An 11,303-nucleotide genomic window follows, 5' to 3' on the forward strand; every position below is an offset into this window, starting at 1 on the left:
GTGGACAGCGTGTCTTTATTTGTTTATTTTTACGTGGTGCTGAGGATCGAACCCTGTGCCTCACACGTGCTGAGCCAGCGCTGTCACTGAGCCCCAGCCCCAGCCTCGCATTGAACCTTTTAACAGACTCCAGTGTCGGCACCCGGTGGCCGTCCCAGGAGATCGTCCTAGCCCCGGGTCCCGGTGGTTGGTTATGGAACGGTGCGGGGAGAGCCGGTGCCCTTCCTCCCCGCGGGGGCGAAGTGAGGAGTGGGAATTCTGCGGGGACTTCCGCTGGACTCTCCACTCTTCTTCCCTACAAAAGGCATGTGGGAGGGAGGAGAGAGCAGGGGTCGCCTTGAGGTCGCCTGGGGGCGGGGTGGTAGTGAGCGGAGACCCCGGAGATGACCGGGAGGGTCACCTTCCAGACGTGTGTGCAGGTGGGTTTCCAGGCCCGTCTCTGCGTGAGTGCCAGGTCTGTGAGCCGGGGAGCGGGGTGCTGCGCAGGCACTGGACTCCAGGGGACCTCCGTGCGCGTGGCGTCTCCGTCTAGAGAGGGACTTACTGGGTCACCTCCTGTGCGACAGAGCCGCCTGGGCGGGGTGTCCGAAGGGAAGGGTCGCCCCCACGTGGGGTCCCACGGATGGCGCCTGGGCTGGGGGTGTCAATATGGAATCTGCGTGGTGGCTAGCGGGACGGGGAGGGAGGCGTCCCCGGCAGGTCACCGCCGAGAGTGGCAGGATGGCAGAATGGGGAGGGGCCTTTTGGGGGGGAGTAATTGGATTCCCACGGGAGACGAGAGGCGGGACGTCGTGAGGGTGCCTTAAGGCCAGGGGGACCGCGGGGGGGAGGACGGAATAACCAGGTGACCTTGTGGGGGACAACTGGGGCCTCCCCGGAGGGAAGAGTGATCAGCCGGCCGCCCCGCGTGCTGTCGGGGTCGCGGGGAGACGCGGCGGTAACCCTGAGGTCGCCGCCAGCAGCGGGCGAACCGCCTCCCCGGCCCCCCGAGGGAAGGAGGCGAGACCTCCCCCCTCTGCGCTCCCCGCGGCCGAGGCTCCGCCCCCGCCGCCCGGAAGCCCGCGGCTCCGGCGATCCCGGCCCCTGCCCTTATATGGGCAGCCGGAAGCAGCTCTGGCGCCCGCCGGACGTCACTCCTTCCAAATTTAGCTGTGGAAGTCAGCGGGCTCCAGTGGCGGGAAGCCTCTGCTCGCCAGTTGTGCGTCTGGGGGCACTCCTTAAAGGGCCCACACCATGAATCAATGGAACCATCGGAACAGTGTGTCTCTTCCCCTCTCAACTGGAATTAAATTTTCTTGGAGCAATAGCGCGTGGCGGAAGGAGGGCCCGATGGTGATTTTTCTGTTTTTTGAGTTGTTCAGTTTTCAGCTCCCACCCCTATCCCGCCTCCCCGAGAGGAAAGGCGGAGCACGGCTCAATTGTCGGTGGTGGTGGTGGTTGGGGGGGGGGGGGTCAGCAGCCACGTGTTCACTGGGACAGTCCTGCCACTGGGTCCACTGCCTCGCGAGGGCCAAGCCTATCTGTGGAGGTCGTGCCTCAGGAAATGGGAGTGCTTGGTACTGAGCAATCTGGGCTGTGCTCTGGGGTCCGCGGATATCCGCTGCCCGCCGGGTGACTCCCTCTGGAACCAGCCAGCGCCATCCGCCTCTTGACCACCTAGATACCAGGAAAATGAGGAGGGCTGGTATTCGCTAGATAATTTAGAGCTGCAGGCCCCAGTGGCCCCCTTTCATCGCAGCAGCCCGTTCATTCGTTTAGCAAATACTGGGCGAGTGACTACCTCGTTTTTCCTAAGTAAAGACAGCACGCGTCTTGTATGTTCTGTGGAGTGAAGATGAGGGATCAGATGTTAATGAAAGGAAAATCCTTAGCAGAGCCCGGCATGTAGTAGGCGCTTAGTAAGTGGCAGCATTGTTACTGATTCAGAAAACATTAATTAGACGGCTCGTTGATGCCAGGAACGGTGCCCACGGGGGATGTACGGGTTCCAACGCGGGTTTTCCCCAGTGAAAAGGGAAACTTGCCGCCTACGACCGGCTGGCGTCGCCGGACGCGAGCACAAAGGTGGGCTTTGAGCCACACCCGCGATTCCTCTCCCCGGGTCCTGCGCACGGGGTTCTACGAAAGGAGACCACCCAAGAGCTCAGTGTGCAGGAGGAGACCGTCCCTCTCGCCGGGATTTCCGACCCTCTTCCCGGCTGGTTAAATTTCACCCTGTCGCTTTAAGGAGTGGCCACCTTGTGGTGGAAAGCCCGGATGCGGCCCTCTGATTGGGCGGGGCCTCTTCCTGACGTCGCTCTAAGGATAAAAGGGCCCAGGTGGCCGGAGCCCGGGCAGAGCGTTCTAGCAGTGTCACTGTGTGGGTTGGCGTGTTGTTCATAGTACACCTGCTGCCAGTCCTGTCCGTCCCAGGAGTACCTGCTGCCCTCACCGTCGAGCTGCCATGGAGGTGCAGAAGGAGGCTCAACGCATCATGACCCTGTCGGTGTGGAAGATGTACCATTCGCGCATGCAGCGTGGTGGCCTGCGCCTTCATCGGAGTCTGCAGCTGTCGTTGGTCATGCGCAGCGCCCGGGAGCTCTACCTCTCAGCCAAGGTGGAAGCCCAGGAGCCCGAGGTGTCCTCGCCTCCGGCCAAGTCCCCGGACCCCCGCCTGCACCCGCCGCGGGAAGCGGAAACCCCTGCCGAAGTAGCGCCCCCCGACGGAGAACAGCCTTCCCCGGAGCCCATGGACACGCAGGAGGAGGCATCGGGAGCCCAGGAGACCAATGCCCGCGGTGCCCGGCCTCTCGCCAAAGTAAGCCGCAAGCGGCGGAGCAGCAGCCTAAGCGACGGCGGAGACGCTGGTTTGGTCCCGAGTAAGAAAGCCCGTCTGGAAGAGGAGGAGGAGGAGGAGGAGGAGGGCGCGTCGTCGGAGGTTCCTGCCCGCCTCCTACCCGCTCCCGCACAAGCCGAGGGCGCCTTCCCCAACCTGGCCCGCGTGCTACAGAGGCGCTTCTCCGGCCTGCTGAACTGCAGCCCCGCCGCGCCCCCGACGGCGCCCCCAGCGTGCGAGGCCCCACCGGCCTGCCGCCCCGCGGACAGCATGCTGAACGTGCTCGTGCGGGCCGTGGTGGCCTTCTGAGGACCCCAGCGGCGCTACCGGAGCCCAGAGCGCGCACCGAACCGTCGGCTCGAGTGCGCAGACCCTTGGCGACGTCCCCCTGGGGATCGCCGGCGGGAACCGTGGAGAAGAGCCGCCGCCCGGGCTGCTGAGAGGCTCGGAAGGGACTCTGCCCCGGGGGAGCCGTCGCCCTCGTGAGCAGCGGCGGCTCCAAGGAGCCGGCGGCGCGGGCGCCTTCTGCCGCGACCTGCGGCGCCCACAGGTGCTTTCTCTGGACTGAGACGCGGACCTGTCCCCCGGCTGGAGCAGGGAGTCTCCTCAGGTCGGACTTCACTTTTCACGGGGCCGCGCTGCCCTCCGGGTTTCCAGCAGCCGGTGTGCGCGCCGCCAAGCGCAGAAGACCCCGGCACTCCCTGTCCCCCTCCACGACATACTTGTGCAAGCGGTCATCGTTGCGTCACGGGGCAGGCGTGGGGAGCTTCCTGCTGCTGCGTGGGCGTGGGCCTGGGAGGAGGGTGGGCTGTGGGTCCGCCCTGGGGCGCGGGAGGAGCGCGGCCTGAGTCACTCGCCCCCGCGTGCTGCTGCTGCGGAGCGCCCCGCGCCTCGCAGCCGAACTCTTCGGATTGAAAATTTTTCTCTTATGGTGCGTTAGGAGGTGGCGAGTGTGTTCCCAGTCCCAAACGTGACCCTCGGACACGGACACCATCCCCCCAGAGCGAATGCGGGGTCTGAACCGCGGGAGCGGAGTGGGGGAGGCGGCGTCCAAAGTGCGCTCCCGCTGAGCCGGGAGCCGCCGCTGGCCGGACTGGGCCCGCCGGGGGAGGGCGGGAACTCTCCAGGGCTTTTGTAGGGTGTTTACCTTTCCCGTGACGAATTCTGAACTCCCCATCCACCTGGCGTTTTGATAGAAATGTCAGGGAATAAAGACAATTTGAGTAAAAGCGCTGCCTGTCGGCTGTTCTTCCCGGGCGGGGGAGGGGCGGGGTCAAAGGGTCAGGAGCCGGCCTCTGGGAACCCGTCGGACCAGTTACCACGTGGGCGGGGCGAGGCTGGGCCCCTTCTCTCCGCAGAATTTCGGTGCTGTGGGCGCTCCACTGCGACTCCCCGGTACCCTCCCCCAGGTTTGGGGTTTACTTCGAAATTCGGGGGCGGGGAAAGTTACCAAGTTCAAACATGGGGGGGTGTGATTTCCAGGTCCCGCGCCCCAAACGCTGAATTGGGGGAACCAATAGCTCCTTGAGCCAGGAAAGACTAATTAATGAAGCCAGCTCCGGTGGGGTCCCCACCGCGGGGGGTGGAGTTGCGCAGGAGCTTTAGAGGGTCCCCCTCCAAAAGGGGAGTACTGAGGACAGGGCCTAGAGGCACATTACCACCGAGCGCCACCCCAGCCCTTTCTAAAGTATACATTTTAGTTGCAGCTGCAGACACCTTTATTCATTCATCTTTAGGGGTGCTGAGGACTGAACCCAGGGCCTCTGTAGACATTTTGAGGTCTCCCTAAGTTGCTGAGGCTGGCCTGGAACTCCTGCCTCGGCCTCCCGAATGGCTGGGATGGCAGGCCTGCGCCTCTGCGTGGGGATCCCAATCTTTCCGGAGACGAGGCGCGTTGTTGGGATCAGGAGGTGAGTTCCCAGGCTCACTTTCCTCATCTGTGAAGCGGGCCCCCGACGGCTGCCTCTCCACGTCCTAAGATTTAGAAAGGTCCCACAAACCCTACCCACCTGCCTTTGTCCTGCCTCAGCTCCGGGTCAGCCACCCTGGGTGGAGACAGCCTCTCACCCACGTTGGTCAGCTTGGAGGCTGTAGGCCCTGCTCCGCCTGGGGCAAGGGGCGGGGCGGGGGATGCTGTTCAGAGGACAAAAGAGTCGCAGGTGCGGGGAGCGGGTGGCGGGAGGCGCCGCCACAGCGCCGGCCCCGCCTCCGGATGGCTGGCTCTGCCACGGCGGGTCTCCCGTGATCCCGAGGGACTGGACCCGAGGCCGGAGGGTAGAAGGAGGGTGCGGTGGAGGGGTGGGCCGGCTCCGGAACCTGGCCGCGGTCTTCCAGGCCCGCGCTTCCCTCCGGCCCCTCCACTCCCCCTCCCCCTGGGAGGCGAGTGCACTCAGGGCCACCGAGCCAGCTCGCCCCCTCCGGGGCCTCCTGATTTCTTCCGGGAAAACGTGGGGGGACTCAGCACCACCAACTCCGAGGACCAACCCACAACTCCCCAAGGGTGGGGGAACCCAAGCCCCACATTCCCGAGAGCCTGGCCGGCCCGGGAAGTCCCTGGCCGCCGGGGAAGGGACCTGGCCTCGCATCCTGTCGCAGGAACCGCCGGGCCCTTCCTTCCGCGGGAAGCTGCTCGGCCGACCCCGGCCCCGCGCGGGGCCCGCTGGGGGTTTCCGGTGCCTGGCCGCTGGAGGTTGGGACTAGAGATGTTGGGGCAGACGACAGGGCAGGAAGAAGCCACCTCTACACATGTCCCCCTAGGACTTAACCCTTGTCAAGACCCCCTGACCCCCCACACCTGGCTAAATTAAAAAGGGGGGGGGGCCGCCGCAGCTCAGTGACAGAGCCTTTGCCTAGTTTGTGGGAGAACCCGGGTTCCAACCCCAGAACCAGGGGGGAAAAGTGTCACAATAAGCAATTTCAGCTTGGCCTGGAGTTTCCACACCATTACCTGGGCGGGCTACTGAGAGGGAAAGATAGGGCAAGAGTTGCGAAAAATAAAACTGCCAGAGTGTGACCAGCAGGCTCCTCCCCAAAGGCGGTCCCCTGGTGTCTGAAATCCACCAAATGGGAAGCAGCCCCCATGCCCATCCCATGGGGCCCATCCCACAGGATGGGTCCAGGCCTCGGCGACTGCTTCATAATCCCTCCCCAGAGGGCCAAAGGCCTGCAGGAGAGGCCAGCTGACGGCAGCCCAGGAACCCTGAGCAGAGTAACAAAGGCCAGCTGCGGAAGGCGTGGTCTAAGGAACACACTCCCCAGCCTGCTGTGCAGCCCTGAGCCAATCACTTCACTTTTCTGGGCCTCAGTTTCCCTGGCTCTAAATGGGGGGAAATAATGATTCCTGTCTCTTAATTTTATTGAAAGAATTTAAGTGAGCGCCAAGGTTGCAGCTGCATGCTGTGCAGAGGCCCTGGATTCAACCCCCAGCACCATGGTAGCAGTAGTAGTTGTAGCAATAAGTGTAAGTGCCCAAGATGGACTCCTGCTGTCCCTTCCAGCCTCTCAACTTGAATGGTAACACCCACCGCCTGAGAGCTTCTTTCACTGTTTTCTTCCCTCATTCCTCATCCAGCAGAAGATGCTGTCAACTTGACCTCTCACCAGACTCCAAGCTTTTCCCCACCTTTATGGTCCATTTGTGTGAGCTGCCTTTGCCTGCTAGAGGGTGGTGGTGGCCTCCATCCTGCCTCTTCACCAATCTGTTCATCACTCATCACTGTATAAGAGACAAATGTCTGGTTCCACTCTTGTTCCCCCCTGTCCCATCCATATGGGCTTTCTCTCTGCTTGGAGAATAGGCCGAGTATGTTCCAGCCCCAGGGACTTTGCACTTGCTGTCCCTGTCTGCTTGCAGTGCTCTTCTCCCAGACACCCACATGGGCACCCTCACTCTTTCTCTTCTCCTTCTTTGAGACAGGGTCTTGCTAAATTGCCCAGGCTGGCCTTGAACTTGCTCTCCTCCTGCCTCAGCCTCCTGAATAGAGTAAGGGTAGCTGGGTTTATAGGTGTATGCCACTGTGCCCAGCCTATTCTCACTTTCTTCAAGTTTCTATTGAAATGTCGCCTCCTTGGGAAGGCTTTCTTTAACCTACCTCCCCCCCCCACACACACACACACACACTCTGCTGCTGTGCTCACTTACCCCACTTCAGCCCTCCTGAGAGCACTGCTTGCCTTCTGAAATGCTGTACACGTCACATGTATGTTCTATACCCCACTCAGCCAGTCCCACCACGGTCCAGCCCCATGTCCCACCCACTAAGTACTTGATTTACTCAACCTGTGGCTTCCTGGCGGCTCCCAATCTCCCAGTCAGGCACACATGTGAGGCCAAAGCAGGAGGACTGCAAATTCAAGGCCAGCCTAGACGACTTAGACTTTTGTCTCATAATAAAAAATAAAAAGTATGGGCATGAAGTTCAGTGATTCCATGCCCCTGGTTTCAATCCCCCAGTACAAAAAAAAAAAAAAAGTCCCAAACTTCCGGGGGTTGAGGGTCTGGATCTTTCTCATCTGCTTTACAGCTCTACTATTATTTACTTAACATTTATCTCTGATTTAATTTTTAATCACACTCCATGCTCAGATTGTAGCATTTTTTTAAGTTACAATGTAAACAAACTGTTGTAAAATCCTGCAGATACAGTAGCCAGTCTGAAGTTCCAGGTAGCTTTTTTTGTTAGAGATTAGCAAGTGATAAAGACACATTATTGCCAAGGATATGGACAGCATACTGAAACAGGAAGAGACTGAGGGATTCATTCCTAGTCATTTAAAAAGCATTGAAATCTGGGGCTGGGAGGTATAGCTATGTTGGTAAAGCACACACAGAGGCCCTGGGTTCGATCCCCAACACACACACACAGACACTATATAATTGTGTCAGGCAAAGTGGCACATGCTTGTATTCTCAGTGACTTGGGAGGCTGAGGCAGAAGTATCACAAGTTCAAAGCCAGCCTCAACAATTGAGCAAGGCCCTGAGCAATTTAGCGGGGCCATAGGCAACTTTGCAAGACCCTGCCTCAATGGTTAAGTGCCCCAGGGATCAATCCTGGTACCAAGTAAAAACCCTTGGTCGTTATAGGTAAGAGCCAGCCTGATCTAGACCCAGCTTACTTCTGCAATAATCTGAAATCATCTCCTTGTAACACTGTCCTGTGTTATGTTTCAATACTTCCTCAATCATTCCAGCCACAAGAGCTTTGTATGTGCTGTGACCTCCTCAGTCTCTTTTCCACCTCTGTGCACCTTGTTAAATATATCTTTTTTTTAAAGAGAGAGAGAGAGAGAACTTTTTAAAATATTTATTTATTTTTTAGTTTTCGGCGGACACAACATCTTTGTTTGCATGTGGTGCTGAGGATTGAACCCGGGCCACACACATGCCAGGCAAGTGTGCTACCGCTTGAGCCACATCCCCAGCCCTGTGCACCATGTTAAATCAGCTCAGCTCAAAGGGCAAAAACCTTGGGGTTTGTCTGCACCCCCACCCTTGCCATCTTGGTCCATGATCTCTGTATTTATTGACACTCAAATTGAGAAATTTGGGGTCTAGAGATATAGTTCAGTTGGTAGAGTGCTTACCTCACAGGCACAAGGCCATGGGTTCCATCCCCAGCAGCACCCCGGAGACACACACACACAAAGAAATCCCCCCACCCCTGCACTGAGGATTGAACCCAGGGCCTCCTCACATGCTAGACAAGTGCTCTACCACCGAGTACATCCCCAGCCCTTTTAAAACTTTGAGACATGGTCTCTCTGAATTACCCAGGCTGGCCTCAAATTTATGTTCCAGACTCCTGAACAGCTGGGATTACAGGCATGGCGCCACAGCACCACGTGGCCGTGTGTGTGTGTGTGTGTGTGTGTGTGTGTGTGTGAGAGAGAGAGAGAGAGATGGTTTCTTGGTTTCCTAGCCTGAGGTCTCCAGGATGGCAGGGATTGAGTCTAGCAGGTGCTTAAGTGACCTTGTGAATGAATGATACATTTGCAACCTTTCTAATGTGCAATTTTAAAATATAAATATATAGATGGGGAAACCGAATTCCTGAGTGGCCGGAGCGCGGGCTGAGCTGGCCCAGGGTTCGGTGTCCACCCACAGCACTGAAAGAAGAATCATTTTAAAAAGCATGGGCCAGTCTTTTGGGGACTGGGAAAGGGCCTGGCCGCAGGTCGGGACCAGCACAGAAGTACCCAGACCGGTTTACCGAGTTCCAGGACCCTGTTCCACGTCCCCGCGCGGGGACAAAGTGGGCCTCGGCCGGGTGGCTAGCAGAGCAGGACCGGGTGGGAACTTGATCTCGGCGTGGACATCTGAGCGGCGACGGGAAGCGGGGGTGGGTGAGTGGCCGGCGTGCGGGGCGGGGCGACCGTGTCCCTCACGCCAGGGGCGGGGCGTGCCCTCGCCGGGTCTCGCGCTCTCCTCGGCGCCCCGCCCCTGCGCGCGGCCCCCGGCGACTTCCAGGAACTCTCAGCGTGGGCGGTCGCCTGGGTCCCGCCTTCCCGCCGCAAACCGGTCCCTTCCGGATTCTGCCCAGACCCTCCAGGCTCGGCTCGGTCCCTCGGCAGCCTGGTGTCCCCCTCCCTCCGCGCGTCCCACGAATACGAGGGCGGAGCTTGCGGGCGCGGCGGAGCCGGGGGGCCGGGAGCGGGCTCGGCTCGGTCACGCAGATGGCCCAGTGGAAATGGGGCTCGCGGGAGTTGGAGCCTCTCGCTACCTACTTCAGCCTGCAGCCGCCGGAGCCCCGACATGTGTCGGGGGGCCCGACCTCGCCGGTTCCCAGGGGCGCTCTTCCCGGGACCGTCCGTATGTTTCCTGAGGCCCCGCCCAGGGGGTGACGCCACCCACCTCTGTTGAGGGGAGCTGAGGTCCCCCATGTCCAGAGAGGGGTTCCTCTCCGCGGAAGTCCTCCAGGGTCCAGGCCCACGGCCCTCCCCGCCCTTTTTATTTCCCCAGCCTCCGGGCCAGCCCCGTCCCCCAGCGTGTGGTTGACTCTCGGGGACGATCCCCCACCCATCCCCCCCTCCTCCACCCCGACGGCTGGCCAGTCCCCAGGGGTCCTGCCTGCCCAGCCCGCCCGCCAGCCGACTGGCACCAATTAATTTCCTCCTCTGCCTGTCCATCCACATCTGGTCGCCAGCTGCTCACCCTCGCCCTGTTTGCCCCTGGAGGCTCCCGGGGAATTGCTAACAGTTCTCCTCGCTGAGCCCACCCCCAGATCCAGCCCACCCCACCCGAGTCGGCTAATCGGAACCAGCTGACCCGGGCGGCGGGGAGAGCCGAAATCAGGCGGAGGGGCGTGCGAGCGTGAAACTTTCTGACCCAGAGACGTTGGCAGAAGGGGAGCGGAGAGGCGGGAGCTCGGCCGGTACCTAAAAGCCGAGATCAAAGCCTTCTGGCTTCCAGATGGGGACTGCAGGGAGGCCTGCCCCGCCCCCAGGGGTGTGCAAGGCGGAACACCCCTTCCTCGGAAATCCCCCGAGACCCCGCAGTGACAGCTGCGCCCCACCCCCACCGGCCCGCCCGCACCGGCCGGTTTCCTTTTCCTGTCTCTGCCCCGGGCCCGCTGGGCTGCAGCCTAGAGACAGTGCTTGGCCCCTTTGAAGGGGCTCCCCGGAGGGTCTTCCTGGATGAGGGGGAAGGGACCGGCCGGAGAACAATGGAGCTTCTGTGGCTGCAGGACACCAGGCGCTTCCTGTTAACCCTCCCCCCCCCAGGTGTCCCGCGGGGAGCATCTCGGTGGCCCAGTCGTGTTGGGGGAGGGGGCACCCGGGGAGTGACCGAAGCTAACAGGCTCTCTCCTTCCGGGGCTCCTGTCCAGTTTGTGAAAGCGATTAGCTGTGAGGTAGGGGCAGCCCCCACCCGCACTGAGCGCAGGCCCGGCCAGCGCCCCACTGAGCGGCCCTCCCCTCGTATTTTGAGACTGGAGGGTCTTGCCAGGCTGGCTTCCACCTGGCAATCTCCCTACCTCGGCCTTGGAGCCGTGGGTACAGAGAGTGCCACCACACCAGCACCCTCCCTCCAGGGGCTGGCTCCTGTCCCTGTATGGCTGAAGGCTGTGCAGCCCACATGGGAGGGCAGAAGGACTGCCCTGGGGCAGGCAGACGCCAGCTCCAGGTGGAATCCACCTTTGCTGTAGAAAACTTGCCAAGGTTCTCCTCAGGGCTCCCCGGCCCCGTGCCAGTTTCCCGGGCTGCCTTCCGCCTCAGTTTCCCCTGGCTGGGGGAGTTCTCCCCAGGGCTTGGCAGGAGTGCAAGGGGCTGGGCACAGAGGCTCACGCCAGTGATCCCGTCTACCTGGGAGAATGAAACAGAAGGACAGGAAGCCCAGAGACCTTGTCTCCAAAAATGAGCCAGGTGTGGGGTGGCGCACACCTGCAACCCCAGCGACTCAGCAGGATGAGGCAGGAGGATCGCAAGTGCCAGGCCAGCTTGACCAATTTAGTGAGACCCTGTCTCAGAAGAAAATAAAGGGCTGGGGATGT

At 60.8% G+C, this 11,303-nt stretch overlaps 1 protein-coding gene across 1 annotated transcript; it reads left to right on the top strand.

Annotated features, from left to right (window-relative positions):
- The first annotated feature begins 2,299 nt into the window (after positions 1 to 2,299).
- On the top strand, positions 2,300 to 4,035 carry IER2 (immediate early response 2). The gene has a single exon (XM_081286950.1). It carries the CDS (start codon positions 2,444 to 2,446, stop codon positions 3,122 to 3,124), a length of 681 nt encoding a protein of 226 aa, XP_081143076.1. The 5' UTR covers positions 2,300 to 2,443; the 3' UTR covers positions 3,125 to 4,035.
- The last annotated feature ends 7,268 nt before the right edge of the window (positions 4,036 to 11,303 follow it).

This window comes from Spermophilus citellus (genome assembly GCF_964194105.1).
Source record: "Spermophilus citellus genome assembly, chromosome: 3".
NCBI lineage: Eukaryota > Metazoa > Chordata > Mammalia > Rodentia > Sciuridae > Spermophilus > Spermophilus citellus.